The sequence below is a fragment of the Oryctolagus cuniculus genome, chromosome 1 (assembly GCF_051225735.1).
Source record: "Oryctolagus cuniculus isolate XC-2025 breed Fujian yellow rabbit chromosome 1, ASM5122573v1, whole genome shotgun sequence".
Classification (NCBI taxonomy): domain Eukaryota; kingdom Metazoa; phylum Chordata; class Mammalia; order Lagomorpha; family Leporidae; genus Oryctolagus; species Oryctolagus cuniculus.
Window position 1 is genome coordinate 190,313,143 of NC_142867.1, and position 22,697 is coordinate 190,335,839.

Here is a 22,697-nt window from a genome sequence, read left to right on the forward strand (position 1 = left end):
AAAGGAAGAAAAGAAAAAAAAAGAGACAAAGGGCACTATGTAATAATGATTCAGGGATCAAATCAACAGGAATATGTCACTAATATAAACGTACATGCACCTTATTACAGGGAACCTGACCATTTAGAAGAAATGTTAAGGGATCTACAAAGAGACATAGATTCAAATACAACAGTAATGGGGGACTTCAATACTCCCCTTTCCACAATGAATGTATCAACCAGACAGAAAATCAGCAAGGAAACAGCAGAGTTAATCGACACTATAGATCAAATGAAACTAACAGGTATCTATAGAACTTTTCATCCTACAATGGCAGAACACACATTCTTCTCACCAGTGCATGGAACGTTCACTAGGATTGACCACGATAGGCCATAAAGTAAGTCTCAGCAAATTCAAAAGAATCAAAATCGTACCATGCATCTTCTCTGACCACAATGGAATAAAGTTGGAAATCAACAACTCAAGAATCTCTAGAATATATGCAAACACATGGAAAGTGAACATGCTCCTGAATGAACAGTGAGTCATAGAAGAAATCAAAAGAGAAATCAAAAAAATTTGTGGAAACCAATGAAGACTATACATCATATCAAAACTCATGGGATACAGCAAAAAAAAAAAAAAAAAATGCTAAGGGCAAAGTTTATGGCAACTGGTGCCTACATCAAGAAATTGGAAAGGCACCAAATAAATAAGCTATCAGTGCATCTCGAGGACCTAGACAAAAAACAGCAAACCAAACACAAAACTAGCAGGAGCAAGAAATAATCAAAATTGGAGAAGAAATCAACAAAACTGAATCCAAGAAAACAATACAAAAGATCAACAAAGAAACAGGTGTTTTTTTGAAAAAATAAACAAAATTGACACAAAATTGGATCAGCTAACCAAAAAAAGGAGAGAGAAGACCCAAATCAATAAAATTAGAGATGAAAAAGGAGGTGCTGGCACTGTGGCACAATAGGTTAATCCTCTGCCTGCAGTGCCGGCATCCCATATGGGCTTCGGTTCTAGTCCCAGCTGCTCCTTTCCAATCCTGCTCTCTGCTGTGGTCTGAGAAAGCAGTAGAAGATGGCCCAAGTCCTTGGGTCCCTATAACCCCATGGGAGACCAGGAAGAAGCTCCTGGCTCATGGCCATTTGGGGAGTGAACCAACGGAAGGAAGACCTTTCTCTCTGTCTCTCCCTCTCACTGTCTATAACCCTACCTCTCAAATAAATAAATAAAATCTTTAAAAAAAAAAGATGAAAAAGGAAATTTGACAACAGACACCACAGAAATAAAAAGAATCATCAAAAATTACTACAAAGAGCTGTAATTACAGCAAACCGGGAAACGTAGAGGAAATGGATAGATTCCTGGACACATACAACCTTCTTAAATTGAGCCATGAAGACATAGAACCTAAATAGACAAATAACTGGGGCCGGTGCTGTGGTGCAGCAGGTTAATGCCCTGGCCTGAAGCGCTGGCATCCCATATGGGTGCAAGTTCTAGTCCCGGCTGCTCCTCTTCCAATTCAGCTCTCTGCTGTGGCCTGGGAAAGCAGTAGAAGATGGCCCAAGTCCTTGGGCCCCTGTACCCACATGGGAGACCCAGAAGAAGTCCTGGCTCCTGGTTTCAGATTGGCACAGCTCCAGCCATGGTAGCCATTGGGGAGTGAACCATCAGATGGAAGACATCTCTCTCTCTCTCTCTCTGCCTCTCCTCTCTCTGTGTAACTCTTTCAAGTAAAATAAATAAATCTTTAAAAAAAATAGATGTGGTCAGTGCCGTGGCTCACTTGGTTAGTCCTCCACCTGCGGCACCAGCATCCCGGGTTCTAGTCCCAGTTGGGGCACAGGATTCTGTCCCGGTTGCTCCTCTTCCAGTCCAGCTCTCTGCTGCGGCCCAGGAAGGCAGTGGAGGATGGCGCAAGTGCTTATGACCCTGCAGTCACATTGGAGACCAGGAGAAAGCACCTGGCTCCTGGCTTTGGATTGGCACAGCGCGCTGGCTGTGGCGGCCATTTGTGGGGGTGAACCAATGGAAGGAAGACCTTTCTCTCTGCCTCTTTCTCTAACTCTGCCTGTCCAACAACAAAAAAAATTTATGAATAACCAAGATGGAAATCGAAAGAGTGATAAAGACCCCCCCCCCCCAAATAAATAAAAGCCCAGGACCGGATGGCTTCACTGCTGAAATCTACCAGACTTTTAAATAAGAACTAACTCCAATTTTTTTCAAGTTATTGAAAACAACTGAAAGGTAGGGAATGTTCCCAAATTCTTTCTATGAAGCCAGCATCACTTTAATTCCAACAAATTGAAGAACAAAAACCTATGATTATCTCAATAGATGCAGAGAAAGCATTTGATAAAATACAACACCCTTTCATGATGAAAACTTTAAGCAAATTAGGTATAGAAAGAAGATTCCTCAACACAATCAAGAGAATTTATGACAAACCCACAGCCAGCATCCCACTGAATGGGGAAAAGTTGGAAACATTCCCACTGAGATGCAGTACCAGACAGCGATGCCCACTCTCACCACTGCTATTCAGTATAGACCTGGAAGTTTTAGAGCCATCAGGCAAGAAATAGAAATCAAAGGAATACAAATTGGGAAGGAGGAAGTCAAACTATCCCTATTTGCAGATGACATGATTCTATAAATAGGGGATCCAAAAGACTCCACCAAGAGACTATTGGAATTCATAGAAGAGTTTGGAAAAATAGCAAGATATAAAATCAACGCACAAAAATCAACAGCCTTTATATACACAGACAATGCCAAGGCTGAGAATGAACGTTTTTTTATTTGACAGGTAGAGTTATAGACAGTGAGAGAGAGAGACAGAGAGAAAGGTCCTCCTTCCGTTGGTTCACTCCCCAAATGACCACTACGGCCGGCGCTGCATCGATCCCAAGCCAGGTTCCATGTGCTTCTTCCTGGTCTCCCATGCAGGTGCAGGGGCCCAAACACTTGGGCCATCCTCCACTGCCCTCCTGGGCCACTGCAGAGAGCTGGACTGGAAGAGGAGCAACTGGGACTAGAACCCAGTACCCATACGGGATGCTGGTGCCACAGGTGGAGGGTTAACCAAGTGAGCCATGGCGCCAGCCCCGAGAATGAACTTCTAAGATCAATCCCATTCACAACAGATACAAAAAAATCAAATACCTTGGAGTAAATTTAACCAAGGATGTCAAAGATCTCTACAATAAGAATTATAAAACATTAAAGAAAGAAACAGAAAACCAAAAAAAATTAAAAGAAAAAATCTTCCATGTGCATGGATTGGAAGAATAAATAACATCAAAATGTCCATTCTTCCAAAAGCAATTTAGAGATTCAATGTGATACCAATCAAAATAACAAAGACATTCTTCTCAGATCTGAAAAAAAATGATGCTGAAATACCTATATAGGGGAATGCAGGAGACCCCGAATAGCTAAAGCAGTCTTCTACAACAAAAACAAGCTGAGGCATCACAATACCAGATTTCAAGACAAACTACAGGGCAGTTATAATTAAAACAGCCTGGTACTGGTACAAAAATAGATGGGTAGACCAATGGAACAGAATAAAAACACCAGGAATCAACCCAAACATTTAAAGCCAAATTATATTTGATCAAGGAGCTAAAACCAATTCCTGGAGCAAGGACAGTCTATTCAACAAATGGTGCTGGGAAAACTGGATCTCCAAATGCAAAAGTATGCAGGAAGACCCCTACGTTACACCTTACACAAAAATCTACTCAACATTGATTAAAGACCTAAATCTCCAACCTGACATCATCAAATTATTAGAGAACATCGGGAAAACCCTACAAGACACTGGCACAGGCAATGAGTTCTTGGAAAAGACCCTAGAGGTACAGGCAATCAAAGCCAAAATCAACACATGGGATTACATCAAATAGAGAAGCTTCTGTACTGCAAAACAAACACTCAGGAAAATGAAGAGGTAACTGACGGAATGGGAGAAATTATTTGCAAACTATTTAACTGATAAAGGATTAATAACCAGATTATATAAAGAGATCAAGAAACTCTAAAACGACAAAACAAACAACCTAGTTAAGACATGAAAAGAGGGCTTAAATAGACATTTTTCAAATGGTAGAGTTACAAACGTGCCAGGGGATTCCAATTCAACCCCATCAAGGTGGCATGTACCAATGCCATCTCACTAGTCCAAGTGATCAGTTTCAGTTCACAACTGATCATAATGATAGGTTTAAGAGTCAAAGGGATCACACAAACAAGACTAGTGTCTGCTAATACTAACTGATAGAATTAAAAAGGGAGAGAATTATAAAACATGGGAAGCGGGATACACAGCAGACTCATAGAATGGCAGATGTCCTAAACAGTACTCTGGCCTCAGAATCAGCCCTTAAGGCATTTGGATATGGCTGAAAAGCCCATGAGAGTATTTTAAAACTTGGAAAGCCAAGACACTCTGGCAAAAACAACAACAACAACAACAAAGACCTAAATGAAAGATTTCTGTTAGTGAGATCCTAGTGGAAAGAACGGGCCATCAAAGAAGGAGGTACCTTTCTCTGAAGGGAGGAGAGAACTTCCACTTTGACTATGACCTTGTCTAAATAAGATCAGAGCTGACAAACTCAAAAGGCTTCCATAGCCTTGGCAACTCATGACAAGAGCCTAGGGTGATTACTGATGCCATAAACAAGAGTGTCAATTGTTAAGGCAACAACAGAAGTCACTAGGCACTTACTCCCCATGTAGGATCTCTGTCCTTAATGTGTTGTACAATGTGAATTAATACAATAACAAGTACTCAAACAGTACTTTACACTTTGTGTTTCTGTGTGGGTGCAAACTGTTGAAATCTTTACTTAATATGTACTAAATTGATCTTCTGTATATAAAGATAATTGAAAATAATCTTGATGTGAATGGAATGGGAGAGGGAGCAGGAAATGGGAGGGTTGCAGGTGGGAGTGAAGTTATGGGGGTGAGGGGAAACCACTATAATCCAAAAGCTGTAATTTGGAAATTTATATTTATTAAATAAAAGCTTTTTAAAAAAGAAATGAACAGAGGGCTTAAACAGACATTTTTCAAAAGAGGAAATAAGTCCAAATGGCCAACAGACACATGAAAAAATGTTCAGAATCACTACCCATCAGGGACATGCAGATCAAAATTACAATAATGTTCCACCTCACCCCAGTTAAAATGGCTTTCATAAGAAATCAACACGGATGGGTAAAAAGGCACCTTAATTCACTGTTGGTGGGAATGTAAACTGGTAAAGCCACTATGGAAGACAATATGGAGATACCTCAGAAATCTGAATAGAGACCTAACATATGACCCAGTTATCCCACTCCAGGGAATTTACCCAGGGAAATGAAATCCGTAAACGAAAGTTAGGTGCACCCTCTTGTTTACTGCAGGTCAATTCACAATAGCTAAGACATGGAATCAACTTAAATGCCCATCAACCAAGGAAACTATGGGATATGTACACAATGAATATGTACAGTATGGAATACTACACAGTGGCAAATGGTCATTTGCAACAAAATGGATGAATCTGTAATACATCATACTTAGTGAAATAAACCAGTCCCAAAGGGAAAAATACCATATGTTCTTCCTGACCTGTGAGAACTAACAGTGCACCTAAAAGGAAACCTATAAAAGTGAAATTGACACTTTGAGAAGCAATGACTTTAAACTTGTCTTGACTTTTGAGGAAGTTATTTTTTTCTTCATACTATTTGTTGAACTCTTTACTTAACATAGAATTAATTGTCTTTGTATAAAGTCAATTGAAAATAGATCTCAGTAAAAAATGAGAGTGTGAATAAGAGGGGGAGGAGGAAGTTTGCAACTGTAAAGTTGTATAGTTTTGCATATATTCCTACAGATTTACTTCTAAGGGTACAGTTTAAAAACTTGCCATGGGACTCCAAATCCCATTAAGCTAAGTGAAAAAAAAAAATGCCATCTTAAGTGTTAAAGTGACCATGTTATGTGTTAAAGTCAACATATAGATAGAATTAAGTGTTAAAATGATCATATAAATAGGATCAAGTGTCTGGTTTTAATAATAGATACAATTAAAAAGGAGAGAATGTTCCAACATGGGAAGCAGTTCACACAACAGACTTATAGAATGACAACAGCTTTAAGTAGCACCCTAACCTCAGAAGCAGCCCTTAAGGCATTTGGATCTGGCTGAAAAGACCAGGAGAGCATTTCAGGCATGGAAAGCCAAGGCACTGTGGGGAAAAAAAAAAAGTCACTGGAAGAACTAAACTGAGAAAATACACAAGAAAGCAGCAGGAAAAGATGGAAAACAGAAACAGTATTTTTTTTTTTTTCAAGATTTACTTATTTATTTCAAAGAGCTACAGAGAGGGAAAGAGGGACCGATGGAGTGAGAGCGATCTCCCATCCACTGGTTGACTCCCTTGATGGTGGCAATGGCAGGGGCCAGGAGCATCTTCCAAATCTCCCATGTGGGTAGCAGGGGCTCAAGCACCTGGGCATCCTCTGCCTCTTTTCCCAGGCTACTAGTAGGAAGTTGGATCAGAATTGGAGTAGTAAGGACACAAAGTGGTACGCATATATGATGCCAGCATTGCAGGCGGCAGCTTTACCCACTATGGCAAAACACCAGCCACATTATGAGATTTTTAAAAGCAGACCTAGCCATATGTGAATGACAGCCAGAAACAGTGATAAGAAAAAAATAAAGGCAAGGAATTCACCCAGGAAATAATATTTTAAAACCTCTCAGAAATGAATGACATGAATTCCCCTTTTAAAGAGCCCATCAATGATTAACTCAATGGGCAAATAAAATGCATACTCTCATTCACCAAGAAATTTCAGAATACTGAAGATAAAGATGAAGAAATAAAAAAATTATGGTACATATACACTATGGAATATTACACAGCAGTAATAATAATGAAATCCTTTCTTTAGCAACAAAATGGATCCAATCAGAAACCATTATACTTAGCAAAATAAGCCAGTCTCAAAGAGACAAATAGCATGTTTTCCCTGATCTGTGGTAACTAACAGAGTACCAAAAAAGCAATCTATAGGAGTGAAATTGACATTTTGAGATTCGATGATTTTAAACAGCCCTTTATACTATTTGTTGAACTCTATTTAGTATAGCATTAAGCTTTTTTTTTTTTTTTTTTTTTGGACAGGCAGAGTGGACAGTGAGAGAAAGGTCTTCCTTTTGCCGTTGGTTCACCCTCCAATGGCTGCCACGGCCGGCGCGCTGCAGCCGGCGCACCACGCTGATCCGAAGGCAGGAGCCAGGTGCTTCTCCTGGTCTCCCATGGGTGCAGGGCCCAAGCACTTGGGCCATCCTCCACTGCACTCCCGGGCCACAGCAGAGAGCTGGCCTGGAAGAGGGGCAACCGGGACTAGAACCCGGTGTGCCGGCGCCGCAAGGCGGAGGATTAGCCTAGTGAGCCGCGGCGCCGGCCAGTATAGCATTAATCTTATGAGTATAAAGTTAACTGATCTTTATAAAAATTAAGAACAGTTATTGGCCAGCACCGCCGCTCACTTGGCTAATCCTCCGCCTGCGGCGCCAGCACACCGGGTTCCAGTCCCGGTTGGGGCACCAGATTCTGTCCTGGTTGCTCCTCTTCCAGTCCAGCTCTCTGCTGTGGCCCAGGAGTGCAGTGGAGGATGGCCCAAGTGCTTGGGCCCTGCACCTGCATGGGAGACCAGGAGGAGGCACCTGGCTCCTGGCTTCGGATTGGTGCAGCACACCAGCTGTAGCGGCCATTTGTGGGTTGAACCAACGGAAGGAAGACCTTTCTCTCTCTTTCTCTCTCTAACTCTGCCTGTCAAAAAAAAAAAAAAATAAGAACAGGAATAGGAGAGGAAGGAGGAAGAAAGGTTGGAGCATGGGCAGGAAGGAGGGGAGAGAGGGAAGTATCATTATGTTCCTGAATCTGTATATATGAAATACATGAAATCAGTATACCTTAAATAATTTTTTAAAAAGATGAGATCTTGATATCTTCCAAACAAACAGAAACAGGACACATATTATGTATCAAGAATCAGAATGACAATGAATTCTCAACAATTTCAATGAAAGTGAGAAGACACTGGTACAATATTTTAAAATTTAGAAGCACAGGATTTCTGATTTCTACCCTAGACATCAACATAAAGTTTCATCTGAATGTAATGGTAGAATTCAGCCTTACTGAGTCACCTCAACAAATCAAAAATAATTTATTGTTTATGCAATCTTTCATAAGAAGTTGTTGAAGATATAAAACACCAAAATGAGGGAAGAAGCCAAAGAATCTGGGAAATGGGGGCTCCAACATGAGAGGTGAAAAGCAATCAATTCATATTAACATAGAAAACTCCAACAAGAAAATTTTTAAAGGAAAAATAATAGATTATATTACCTACTGAGAGATTTATGCTTCTAGACGACAGCCTGGATATAAATTAATGCCTGCTATAAAGAACACTAAGAAAATGAAATAATTACATTATTAATTCCAACAACTTAAAACAAAAATTGAACCAAAAAAGGGAAGTATAATTACAGATACTATACAGTCATTTGTTAACAACATTTACATAGCCAAAAGAATGTAAACATTGAACGTTACATAAATCAGAAAGTGTGACATAATTGCACTGTATTGGGAGGATGAAGGAACAAGCTATGTGTTTAGAGAACAGCTAGAAGAACAAGAGTTTAATCTTCATATTCCAAAAGAGACCATTAACAGAAATCTAAAGCTGAAATACAGAGAATTAGCAAAATAATCATGCCATTTAGAAATACAAAGGTTAGTACTGTAAAAGATGATTGCAATATTTGAAAGCAGTTACCTAGCTAGCAACAGCTAGGTATAAAGAGCATAAAGAAGGGAAATGCTAATTTTCACTATAAACTTTGGAGATAAAAATTATTTTGGACTTCAAATAATTCACATATTGTGAAATAAATAGTAAAGTAAAGATAATCTAAGTTTATACTGAGTAATTCTACACAGTATACTTACCAACTGCCCTTGACAATGAATACTGTAACAAACAAAAAAATACATAGCTTTATTATTGTTGACACCCAGCATCTCAGAGATAGAGAGAGACACTAGACAACTTCATTTGGAATTTCAGGGGAAGGTGAAGGAAGGAGATAGTCAAAAAAGTTTGTTAAATCTCAAAAATTTTATGGTATTCTATACTGGAAACACAGAGTAGTATATTAAAAGAAATCTTATATATTGGCTAACAATTTATTTCCCTTATTGAAATTATTTGTCCAAGGTTATGGTTGCTTTGTGAAGAATCTGAATCCTGTGTTCTTAACTTCTCATATTCTTTTCATTGTATCAAAAAACATGTTAAAACAAATATTAAACATCAGGGAACTATATTGGCATTTCTGGTGATATACTAATTAGAACCTTATTGTTTTAAAAATAGAGTTTACTTGAATACAAAAGGAAAATACCAAAGTATGAAGTTTTAAGTTAAAGCATTGGTCTTTCACTTTTAACAAATTTAAAAAATACAACCAAGGAAATGCTGAACTGAATTATCTCTTTTTATGATGGAACAGAACTAAGAATTTTTCAAACTTTCAGGCTGCTTTATGTACCTTGAAAATGGCATCAAAAATGCTTATTTTACTACAATTTGTATTAACTGTTCAAGTGATTCAGAACACTCTTACTCATATAACTTTTAATGCCCAGGAACTAATATTTTGCTGAAAACAGGCTTTGGTAAAAAGATTTATAAGGAGAGGATATACCGCCTGACAGTTTTAAGGAACTGATGGTGCCAAACAAAAACTGTTTGGGGTTTTGGGGCAATTTTTTGTAACTGAAAATGTTTTACTGGTAACCTGATTATAGGTTTAGGATATGGCTGAGTAAGTGGATTAGTAGAAACATCTTTTAAAAGTTGGCCAAAGCCTAGTGCTTAGAGCAACTGCTAATTAATGCAACTGCTAATTAATGCTAATATCAATGGTTACCCAGCCTTCAAGATCTCAGTCAACTTCCTAGTCAAACATCAGAACTGCTTGACACTGAATAGAAAATTTAGATGTCCAGTTTTACTTTAATGTTTTACTCATTAAATATTGTCTAAAAATAAGGAAGGAACAAGGCATAAAAAGCAGCTGCACTCATGTTCTTATTTTCAGTCTAGTCCACATTTACCATAATCTCTCTGGGTTTAAGACATGAACAAAACTGAACACCTTAGAGGAACTCAATAAATAATTGTGAGTTGATGATTTAAATGGCAGTATCAGATCAACATATGGTAATTTCCCATTATTTATACATTTCTAAAACCAACATTGTCATTCTCTCAGCCATTCTGGTCAAAAAGCTCTCTCAACATTAAAAAAAGATGGTGATTTGAAAAAGGAATGTAAGCAGCCTCTAATTTGTACAGTTCATTCTACCTCACACATACCCACTCCAAATGTTCTATAAAGCATTCTGCACACTGAATAGAACAGAAACACAGTATCTCCAGAAGGTGGCGACTTCAATCAGCCACAAAGCACTCAGACCTTTTCCTATTCTTATATTTATTCACACAAATGCCAACTATGATATTTTATAATTAGTGAGCAACAATAAAGCTTATAATGTAGTTTATTGTTTTAACTTTTGGTTTGATCAGAATAGAAAAACTATTTTACCATTATCAATACACTTTCATCTTGAAGCTGTAACAATGACACACATCCACATTTATTTTACCAGACTAAGATAACCATTTCAAACAAGGTTGGGGAACCATTTTTCTGACAATGGCCATTTGGACATTCATAACACCATTCGCAGGCCATTAAAAATTATAAATTTAAAAATTAGCCGACCTACAGATTTATTAAATTTCAAGTCCTGCCAGACCAAATGATTTTGTAGGCCTTATATGGCTCACAGGACAGACATTCCCCACTCCTGATTTCAAATGATACAGGTTGCTGTACTTCTTTAGAGAGATTCAGAAAGGAAAAATAAATGGCAAGATTATTTAGACATTTTCAGAAAAAAAAAAAAAAAAAAGGACCTGTAGTAGCAACTCAAATGTTTCATAATGTCCTCTACTTCCATTAAAAAAAAAGCCCTCTAAAATTAACAGAAACACAATCCTTATAAGTTTGCTATGTAAGAGAAATCCTCTTACTATATAAGTAGAGCATGGCTTATAAGGATAGTTGTCATTAAATGTAAAAACAACAGCTTCAGATTTATATTTTAGGAAAAAGATAATTGAGGTAAAAGGTCCCTACCTGAACTTATTTTGATATCAAACAAATGTAGTTAGTAATGGAGAAAAAAGTATCTCTAATTGTGGTGGGATATTATTTACAGTAACTATGCAAAATTGCATTAATTACAACATCAACTTATCAAAGGTTCCTGAAATTAATTTTGCTTTTTGAAAAGCATCCAAAGTCTTCAGATTCAGATGATAGACATTTATTAATTTTGATTCATGGAATTATAGTACATCAGATCTTCAAGTAACAATACCAGATAAAATCTTGTACAATAAAAGATTCCCCTTTCCTGACAGCTAGGAATGTAAATGAAAATTTGCTCCTTTTTTATTGAAGAAAAAACTTGAACAAAATGTCCAATAGTATCAAATACCTATTAGAACAGTTTGTCTGCTAGAATTATACATGGGCAATTAGTTATACATTGTTAAAAATTGCCTAAAATTAAATCATTCTTCCTTTTATAAAAAAGTTTTTCTCCGCCATTTCAGATCTTTTTGTCTTTTAACAAAAGCTGTTACTCAGTTTTAACCAGGAAATCCACATCCACAGAAGGCATCTTCAAAATGGTACATATTTTAAAAGTGAATATAAATAAAACTAAATTTCTTAAACTGTGAACAAATGTAGGAGCAATAATTTAACATTTTATTGCAAAATATAGGTACAGAAACATGCTTAGTCAATCTTTCTTAAGCTCTTAAGTTTGGTGCCAAAACATCTAAAAGTAAAGGAAAAAAAATATGACTCATTGCTAATGGTTTCTAAGGTATTAATTGGCAGACATAGCTAAATACTCACCTAATAAAGTATCCAGGCTATCCAACTATTTTTGCCATGAATTTGAAAGACAGTAACACATGTCTACAATACAAAAGAAACCAAAGAAATCTAACCATGGATCTATTAGTCCTATGATGAGTTCACCTAATAAGGGTTACATGAGAAACGTAAGATACAAAGAAAACTTCAGATACAAAATTGTATGGCATGGCTTCATTCAAACACACTCAAAATTCAAACTCACATTAAATAACTAGGCTGACTTTTTTATATCACCAGCTTTCATGAGGGCTTTAATCGCTCTTGCCCTCATCTCAAGTTCTAGCAGCTCCAGCTGCTGTGCAGATGGTTGAACATCTTCGGGTGGAGGAACAGTCAGGGTGGCTGCTTTTGGTTCCTTTGGGCTAGACTCAGCCAGTCCCAGAATCTCATTCACACTTTTTTCAATGTCTTTTTCCAGGTCATCTATCTGACCAGCTTCACTTTGGACTGTATTTTCTGAAGCCTCAGGAGCAGGTGCTTCTTCGTTGCAGGGGCCTTCTATGTCACTGTCGTAAGCATCTGCATTTATACTGAGTACATCACTATCTTCCCCTTTGCCTGTAATAAACAAAAAAAGGGCAGAAAGAACCACATAACCTGAATGCTCGGGTCAAAATTTCCTTACTCTTCATGACTGAAGGGCTATTCTAATCCCACCTCCCATCATGGAGTCCCAAATGCACTCTGTATCCCCATTCCACCCCTTGTCCCCCTGACTTGTCAACTTTCAAAACTGATCCAATTTAATGTAAATCCTAATGTATCTTCCATTCCAATTTAGTAGAACATGGAAGCATTGGGAAATTTATTCCCTCATATGGAGTTCTCATGATCTATGTTCCTAATTAAAATGTCATTATGTTTTATATCATAGCAAAGCATCTGCATTACAAAATGAAAACTAACTGGAAATCCTTAGGATAGAACACTGCATATTACTAAAGAAGTAAAACAATTCTAGAAAAAGTTTTAAATACTCTGTTTTATAAACCACCGAAAAAAAAAAAAAAAAAACAGGAAAAATACCACTGGCAAGCTGGGTATCATGTGCACTACAATTATCCCAAATCTTTTCATGTGTTTCTTCAAACACCTGGTTCTAAATCAATAAATTAAAGAAGAATGCCTAAAGCCTAATACATTTTTGTGAAAAGGATTTTAATTAATAAAGTTGCCACACTGTGGTCTTATAAAATGCATTTCATATAAAACTTCTATAACTGATGCTAAGAACTTGTTTACAAATGCACAAAATAGCAATCAACCATCTCAGTTTAGGCACTGGATATAAGTCAAGTTCAGGCATCATTTTACAACTTTGAGTAGTCATACCTTCACTTTTTTTATCATTTAAATCCCTAAGTTTTTTTTTTTTTTTTAAGAAGGTAATAATCTCCAAAATGCTGGCTAAATAATTAGCTACTGATAGTAGGGAAAAGTTATTTACAAAACACAGATTGACAGATGGAAAATTCTGATAACAGAAATACATAGGAAGGACATAAACAATTCTACTCCATTGGTTTTATAACAATTTACTGACCTTGACCAATCTGCCTACATTCTTATAAATCAAAAACTACTCCCTATTCCAAACTTAAAATGGAAAATGAATAAATATTTTTGCATCCACAAATAGAATTGGGGAAAAAATTGCATTTTAATTATCTGATGCCAAAGAACATTTCACATTATCTCCCTAAAGCAAAAAGTACCTCCAAGTAGCCAAATTAAAACTGCAGAAAAATGATTTTACCCCTTTGTATTAAGAAATGTTTGACATAAGTATTCCAATTTGATAAAAAGGTTTATTTAAGAAAAGAAATGTTAAATGAGTCATAGCCTCAAAGTTTAATTTTAGTGTAGGCTTTAACCTAAAATTCTAAATGTATAGTCACTGATTTTAAATGAAAATCTGCAAGCAGTAAAATATTTCAAAACTTAAAGTTTTGAAAGTGGTGATTTTTCAGACTAGAAGCTGTTGTCAAAGAATCAATGAATGAATAGAAGAATACATTGAGTAGGTGGACAAAGGAAAATAATCTGGAAGTTTAGAGTCCTAATTTTTACTCTGCCATGAAGTATTTAATTTTAGACAAATCTCTTAGCCTCTCAGAGTTTTACTCCCATAAAAAGGAAAGCAAGCTGTCCTAAACTATTTCTAAAAATCAAAAATCTAGGGGTCAGTGCTATGGTGCAGCGAGTTAAACTGTCATCTGCAGTGCCAGCATCCCATATGGGCACTGTTGAGTCCTGGCTACACTACTTTGGATCCAGCTCCCTGCTAATGCACCTGGGAAAGCAGCAAAAGAAGGCCCAAGTGTCCTTGGGCCTCTGCATCCACATGGGAGACATGAAAAAAGCTCCTGGATCCTGGCTTCATCCTGGTCCAGCCCCAGCAATTGTAGCCATTTGGGGAGTGAAACAGCAGATGGAAAAACTCTTTCTCTTTCTCTTTCTCTTTCTGTTTCTCCTTCTTTCTCTAACTCTACCTTTTAAATAAATAAAAGTTTTAAAAAATAAAATTCAAAATCTAATATTATGGTAATATTACAAACATACAGAAACTTACAAGGCTTTAGGCTACTCCTTTTCCCCTTAATATACTCATCACAGGGACAATAATTCCAAAAGAAGTTCCTACTGACAGTGGTAGCCAAAAAAGACAAAATCCAAGTGGGTAAATCAGGTTCTACTCAATGTTTTTTACCAAACAACCTATTTTTAGAGGAAAATTTTTTATTTATCATGTAATGACGATGTAACTGTAACAACGAAGTATTACACTGAAATTCACCTATTATTTAGAGTACAGAGATACATATATTATAACACAACTAAGCAGTCCTCCATGTATGTCAAATCACAAAACTTGAAGTGGCCACATTTTATTAGTTTGCCTTGATTCTATACACAGAACAAGTTTTAAATGACAGCAAAACTTCTAAGAGATACTTTCATTAAATTAAAAGTGAAGAATCTACATATACGGCAAATCTTCTATCTGAATGTCACTGTCATGCACCATTGGCCTGTATTTTACACCAAGACTACAGCGATATATGAGTGTAAATAGATAATTTTTTAATGAGAATATTTTTTTTCCTGAGGAGGTCCACAGCTTTTAAATACTTTCCAAATGACTAGGAAGCACTGATCTGTATACTCTTACTTAATCCAGATCATTTTAAGCCCATTTACAGAAGCTTATTTAAGAAGCAACCACAGTTAAAGAGCTACTCTGACCTCAGCTTATAATAAAATATTTAATTTATATTATCATCAGCACCAAAAATTCAGGATCAAAATATTTATACACAACAGGCCCAGTATTTCAAAAAAAAAACTGAGTAAGAAATATTTTTCCTTCATGATTTCTATGGGTGTGCTTCAAATGTTTTAGTAAGCAGAATGCAGGCCTTTTTATTTGTTTGTTTTTATATCAGAAACAGTACACACAGTCTATCATTTAAGATACACCAGGATGTAAAACTGGTATTCTCTGTTTACAAATTATCCAAAATCCAAATGACATGACTGAGTCCTTAAGACAGTATTGCTGAATACATTTGTAGGTTTCATTTGTCCACTATAACTGCAATATAGATGCCAAGGTTTTATAGAATTATATACCTAAAATAATTTAGCATAGTACTTTATTCTACAAATGCAAAAACAAGTTAGAGTGACGTTGTGCAACACAATGACAAATTATTTGAAGATCTTAGGATCATGCTTCAAGTACTTAATAGTACATCTTAATTTTCATAATTCCCATTGAATTACTCATTTTTAAAAGCACCACTTGCAAACATATAAATACATTTACAAAAATATTTCACTCTCATTGTTGCTATTAGGAAATCGTAGGCTTTTCCTATCAATTATGATCCTCAAAATGGAAGAAGTGAAGCTGACACTTTCCTTGTATAGAAGAAATTTTATGCTAAAATGCCCCCATTCAGAGCCTGTAAAATTACAGTATAGTCATGTTTTGTGCTTCTGAATAACTGCTCTGTGTGCATCAGCCTGCACACATGTGTTTGTATAGTGTGTTTTCAAGGGCATATGATAATCCATTTAAACTGTACAGAAATTCCACAATGAAGTGTCTTCAAGTTTTTATTCAGGCTTAAGAGTCTAGGTAAGAATAACAAACCAACATAAAACATAAATTATTTCCTCTCCTTTAAATAAAAGCTAATCAGCAATAAGAGATATTCCAGGCATCAGAGGTACTGTAATATCTATTTTAATAAGTCTGAGAATCAGTTTTTACAAATTAAATTTAAAAATTGTCTCAGCAATGATTAAAAGTAATTACACAGCATAATTTATGGTGAAAATTTCAAAAATCAGTTTGTGAACAAACAAGGTACTTGGGCTTTACAAAGGTACCAGTCCTTAAACTCATTTAATTTTTAAAGTTTTTTAAAAGACCTAAAGGAAAAACATGGAAATAAAGTTTAAGATGCATGATTTTTTTTAAAAGATTTTATTTATTTATTTGAGAGGTGGAGTTACAGACAGTGAGAGGGAGAGACAAAGAGAAAGGCCTTCCATCTGATGGTTCACTCTTGGGCCATCTTTTTCTGCTTTTCCAGGCCACAGCAGAGGGCTGGATTGGAAGAGGAGCAGCCAAGACTAGAACTGGTGCCCATATGGGATGCTGGCGCTGCAGGCGGAAGGAAGATTAACCTGCACCAAGGCACTGGACCCTCAAATGCATGATATTAAACAAAGGTCTCTGAAATTCACCAAGAAAAATAAAACCCAGGCGGGTTCAAAGTAAAAATGTTAAAGATATAATAAAAAATAAGTAAAAATTCAAACTGTTTAACTATAAAGATTTTAATAATCAAAAGTAAAACAGAGAAGACAGTAACCAAAAAATTAGACTCGTTTCATATGTCACAGAGAAATAACTAGTTTTAAGCAATACACAAGGAAACAAGAGGATATGATATATAGTCTTTTTGTTTTTGTTTTTGCTTTTTCCCCGACAGAGAGAGTGGACAGTGAGAGAGAGAGACAGAGAGAAAGGTCTTCCTTTGCCGCTGGTTTACCCTCCAACGGCCGCCGCAGCCGGCATGCTGCAGCCAGCGCACTGCGCTGATCCAAAGGCAGGAGCCAGGTGCTTCTCCTGGTCTCCCATGGGTGCAGGGCCCAAGCACTTGGGCCATCCTCCACTGCACTCCCTGGCCACAGCAGAGAGCTGGCCTGGAAGAGGAGCAACCGGGACAGAATCTGGAGCCCCGACCGGGACTAGAACCCGGTGTGCTGGCGCCGCTAGGTGGAGGATTAGCCTGTTGAGCAGCGGCGCCGGCTGATATATAGTTTTACATTAATTCTGCTCCTCCAATAAGATGAGTGACTCCTATAATACTGAATACCACGTACAGCATTTCAGAGTAAAGCAACAGAAATGAAGAAAAGGAATGGATAACTTATGGAAAAGGATTAAAAGACTTCGTGAGATTGGCCAGGCAACAGTTACAAAAAGACAAAGTAAGAGTTAAAAAATTTTTCAAGGAAACAGCAACAAAGGGGTGCAGGGATTTATGGAGCACTTTTCTCTTATGGCTGACCCCCTGGCTAAGTAGTTACCAATGTAAATTCTATTTTATTACACTGTCCTCTGGTCTGTGTACTTCCACCACTTCCTTTTCCTGTTTTCCTGCTATCTTCTTTTAAAAAAAAATTTCGGGACCAGCATTGGGGTAGAGTGGGTAAAACCGCCTGTGACACTGGCATACCATACAAGCACCTGTTCATGTCCCATCTGCTCCACTTTTGATCCAGCTCCCTGCTACATGCTTGGGAAACCAGTAGAAGCTGGCCCAAGTGCTTAGGCACAGCTCCGGCCATTGTGGCCAATGTGAACCAGCGGATGGAAGACCTCTCTCTCTCTCTCTCTGCCTCTCTTCTCTCGGTGTAACTCTGACTTTCAACTAAATAAGTAAATATTTTAAAAAATTTCTTTGTTTTCATATTATCTTATGTCCTACCAACTTGATTCATAGCCCAGCAAACTTCCAAGTACTGAAGATTTTTTAAATAAAAACCAATCCATCTAGACTCAGTATCTAGAAAGGAAAATGAACCAAGCACTACTCAAATTCATCACTAGAAGAATATATGAAATAATTTATCAGAGTATTATTTGCTTATATTATTTAGAGATAATTATGAATATGGGACAAAACCATAAAAGCAAAATATCAGGCAATTTAAATAACGCCCAACCATCTTTAAACATTTTATTGACAAAAAGAAAAAATAAAACTACCATATAGATCCAATCTCTTTAAGAGTAAAATACTTTGAATACAAATAAAAGAGGGTACACTACATAATAGGGAAAATTAAGTTGTAATACTTGTATTTGTATTATAACAAATTCAATGCTTAAGAGCTGCAGGGATTCCTCAAGTTAGACTCAGACAAAATATTATATAACATATTATTGTTTTTTGTTAATATAAATGTTGTAAATAATACACAAGAAAGTAAACAATCATAGAAGAATTGTTAATAATATCACAAATATTTTTAGGTATAAAAATTAAAAACAACCTTTAAATTATGCTAGAATATTTAAGTCCTTACAGGGCTTACTATATTCTAGTCGTTAATAATTCAACTTATCAGAAATAGTTCTATGCATAAAATGAAAGTATCTAATATTAGGACTGACTGCATGCTTCTGAAACTTCTTGAGAGGGAGTTACTGAATTAAACCAACAGAGAAACTCTGGAACTTGAGAATATTTGAACACCTATACAAATTCTTGCTAAAGATGCATATATACACATATCTACTTCCCTTCCCTACCAAGTACCCATTGAAGTGACAGCCAAAAAAAAGTAACACAAAAATTGTAAACTGTGGTGGGCATTTAACCTAGTGTCTAAGATAATGGTTAAGACAACTATGTCCCAGGGTGACACTGTGGCACAGCAGGTTGAGCCACTGACTGTGACACGAGCATTCCATTTATCACCAGTTTGAGTCCTAGCACCTGGAAAACCAGCAAAAGATGGCCTAAGTGGTTGGGACTCTGCCACTCACATGGGAAACCTGGATGGAGTTCTAAGCTCCTGCCTTCCTGAGGCCATTTGGAGACTGAACCCCTCAGTGAACCATCTCTCTGTTTCTCCCTCTCTATAACTATGCCTTTCAAATAAATAAATAAATCTTGGGGGGGGGGTGTAAATTGAGAGCTTAATCAAGATGGTTTGCATGGATTAGACAGGTATAACCAGAATGCCAGATATTAACACACACACACACACACACACACAAATGACAACTGTACCCCATATCAGAGTACCTGGATTCAGCAGCCAGATCTGGCTCCTGACTCCAGCTTAGTGATAAGCAGACCCTAGAAACAAGAGTGATGGCACAAATAATAGTGTTCCTGCCTCCCACATGGAAGACCTGGATTCAATTCCCAGTTCCCAGCTCCAACTTTGCCCAATACCAGCTCTTGCAGGCATTTGGGGAGTGAACCAGTACGTGGTAAGCTTGCTCTAGCATGCTCTCTCAGTTCACGCTTTCCCTCTCTCCCCCTCTTTCTCCAAAATTAGATAACAAAGATATTATCTAAAGATAAAAAATCTTGCAAAATTTTATGAACTACAAAATGCAAACAAGATTAAATAAAAAGAATAAAACAAAACCACAGGCACAGACATCACAAATAAGTGTATTATTTCTTATATAGTCTTGGAGGAAAGGCAGAGCTGGCTGTGGAACAAACAAAATAATTAAAAGTAAATCCATGCAAAATAATTGAGTCAGCTGAACTTCTTTCCCCATCTTTTGTCACATGTTCAAGTATTCTGTACTCTACTGAAAACCTATTCCACCCACTTTACATCAAAGAAAGATATATTTTATATATATATATCTTTATATATATTATATATATATTTATATCAAAGAAAGATATCTTTTAGAGAAATATATCTGAACATCTGTTGAAGAAACCCAAACCAACTAACAGAAAAACCCAGCTACAATAAATAACTAAGATGAATAAAGGAAGAAATGAAAATTCAAGGATCAGAAAAATAATCCTTTGGGTTGGGAGGGAATCTACCTACTTAGTATCCTTAGAGAAACTGAAATGGACACAGCAGCCATAACAAAAATACAAGGTAGGGACCGGCACTGTGGCGTGGCAGGTAAAGCTGCTGCCTGCAGTGTCGGCATCCCATGGGTGCTGGTTCCAGTCCCGACTGCTCCGCTTCTGATCCAGCTCTCTGCTATGCCATGGCCTGGGAAAGCAGTGGAAGATGTCCCAAGTCCTTGGACCCCTGCACCTGAATGTGAGACCTGGAAGAAGCTCCTGGCTTTGGATCAGCCCAGCTCTGGCCCTTGTGGCCGTTTGGGAGTGAACCAGTGGATGGAAGACCTGTTTTTCTCTCTCTCTCTTCCTCTGCCTCTCTGTAACTCTGCCTTTCATATAAATAAATAAATCATAATAAATAAATAATGGTTCAGTCTTTTAAAAAAAAATACAAGGTGTAACCAAAAACAGCCAGAGAACAAGAATCATTAAGAAGTTAAAACTATGATTGGGCAGGCGCTGCAGCTCATTTGGTTAATCCTCCGCCTGTGGCACTGGCACCCCGGGTTCTAGTCCTGGTTGGGGCCCCAGATTCTGTCCTGGTTGCTCCTCTTCCAGTCCAACTCTCTGCTGTGGCCCGGGAAGGCAATGGAGGATGGCACAAGTGCTTGGGCCCTGCACCCACATGGGAGACCAGGAGAAAGTACTTGGCTCCTGGCTTTGGATCGGCGCAGCACACCGGCCGTGGCGGCCATTTGGGGGGGTGAACCAATGGAAGGGAGACCTTTTTGTCTCTCTCTCTCTAACTCTGCCTGTCCAAAAAAAAAAAAAAAAAAACCTATGATTGCGAAATGCAATCATTTTATGATTGCAGGAAGATAATGTTAAGGAAATCTCTCTAAATATAAGAATACATTTAAAGTATGTAGTAAAAGTTGAGAGAAAAGGATGAATAACTCATGGTAGCCAATATTAATATAATTAACGAATATTGTTGAGCAACTACTATGTACAAGACACTGCTTTAAGTAGTAAACAATGAACAACAAAAAAAAAACCTGTATTACATTCAAGTCACAGGAGAGAAATTTTAAAATACATAAATATATCAGATACTGAGGGGAAATAAATCAGTGTAAAATAATAGCAGGAGGATGCTTTCAAAGAGTGAAAAACTATAGATCAAGGACTGGAATAAAATGGGAGAATAAAAGTCAGAAAACAGAGAGACAGTGGAAAGAGAAAACAAATACTGAAAACTAACCTGGAAGAAAACTGATCTAAAGTAAAGGTCGCCGGCGCCGCGGCTCACTAGGCTAATCCTCCGCCTAGCGGCGCCGGCACACTGGGTTCTAGTCCCGGTCGGGGCACCGGATTCTGTCCCGGTTACCCCTCTTCCAGGCCAGCCCTCTGCTGTAGCCAGGGAGTGCAGTGGAGGATGGCCCAGGTGCTTGGGCCCTGCACCCCATGGGAGACCAGGAAAAGCACCTGGCTCCTGGCTCCTGCCATCGGATCAGCGCGGTGTGCCGGCCGCAGCGCGCCAGCCGCGGCGGCCACTGGAGGGTGAACCAACGGCAAAGGAAGACCTTTCTCTCTGTCTCTCTCTCTCTCACTGTCCACTCTGCCTGTCAAAAAAAAAAAATAAAATAAAATAAAATAAAAAAATAAAAAAAAATAAAATAAAGTAAAGGTCTTCACACTTCAAGGGCTTGCCAAGTACAGACCATCCCACTTAATACACACCCGGTGAAATCACAGTTCAAAAGGTAAGAAAAAAATCTTCAAAAGTTCCAAAGAAAAAACCAGATTACCAACAAGGTATTAAAATAACTAGCATCTGCCGGCGCCGCGGCTCACTAGGCTAATCCTCCGCCTAGCGGCGCCGGCACACCGGGTTCTAGTCCCGGTCGGGGCGCCGGATTCTGTCCCGGTTGCCCCTCTTCCAGGCCAGCCCTCTGCTGTGGCCAGGGAGTGCAGTGGAGGATGGCCCAGGTGCTTGGGCCCTGCACCCCATGGGAGACCAGGAAAAGCACCTGGCTCCTGGCTCCTGCCATCGGATCAGCGCGCTGCGCCGGCCGCAGCGCGCCGGCCGCGGCGGCCATTGGAGGGTGAACCAACGGCAAAGGAAGACCTTTCTCTCTGTCTCTCTCTCTCTCACTGTCCACTCTGCCTGTCAAAATAAAAAAAAAAAAAAAAAAAAAAAAAAAAAAAAAAAACTAGCATCTGTTCTCTGTTGCTAAACAAAATACCTAAGACTGGGTGATTTATAAAGACTTGGTGGAGGGGGTCCTATCCTGTGGCACAGTAGGTTAATCCTCTCCCTGCAGCGCTGGCATCCCATATGGGCACTGGTTTCAGTACCAGGTGCTCCTCTTCCCATCCAGCTCTCTGCTGTGGCCTGGGAGGATGGCCCCAGTCTTTGAGCCCCTGACCCGCATGGGAGACCAAGAAGAAGCAGCTGGCCCCTGGCTTCGGACAGGCACAGCTCTGGCCATTGC

At 38.1% G+C, this 22,697-nt stretch overlaps 1 protein-coding gene across 4 annotated transcripts in view; it reads right to left on the bottom strand.

Moving 5' to 3' along the window:
• Positions 1-22,697, bottom strand: part of CAAP1 (caspase activity and apoptosis inhibitor 1) — a 134,131-nt gene that overhangs the window by 55,054 nt on the left and 56,380 nt on the right. For 2 of the 4 annotated variants that reach the window (XM_002707954.6, XM_089317985.1), the window contains exon 6: positions 8,237-12,679. The exons of the other annotated variants lie outside the window; for them this stretch is intronic. In XM_002707954.6, coding sequence (XP_002708000.2) covers positions 12,333-12,679 — 347 coding nt within the window. In that variant the 3' untranslated portion in view covers positions 8,237-12,332. Of the gene's footprint in view, positions 1-8,236; positions 12,680-22,697 lie in introns of those variants that run through there. 4 annotated transcript variants of the gene reach the window in all.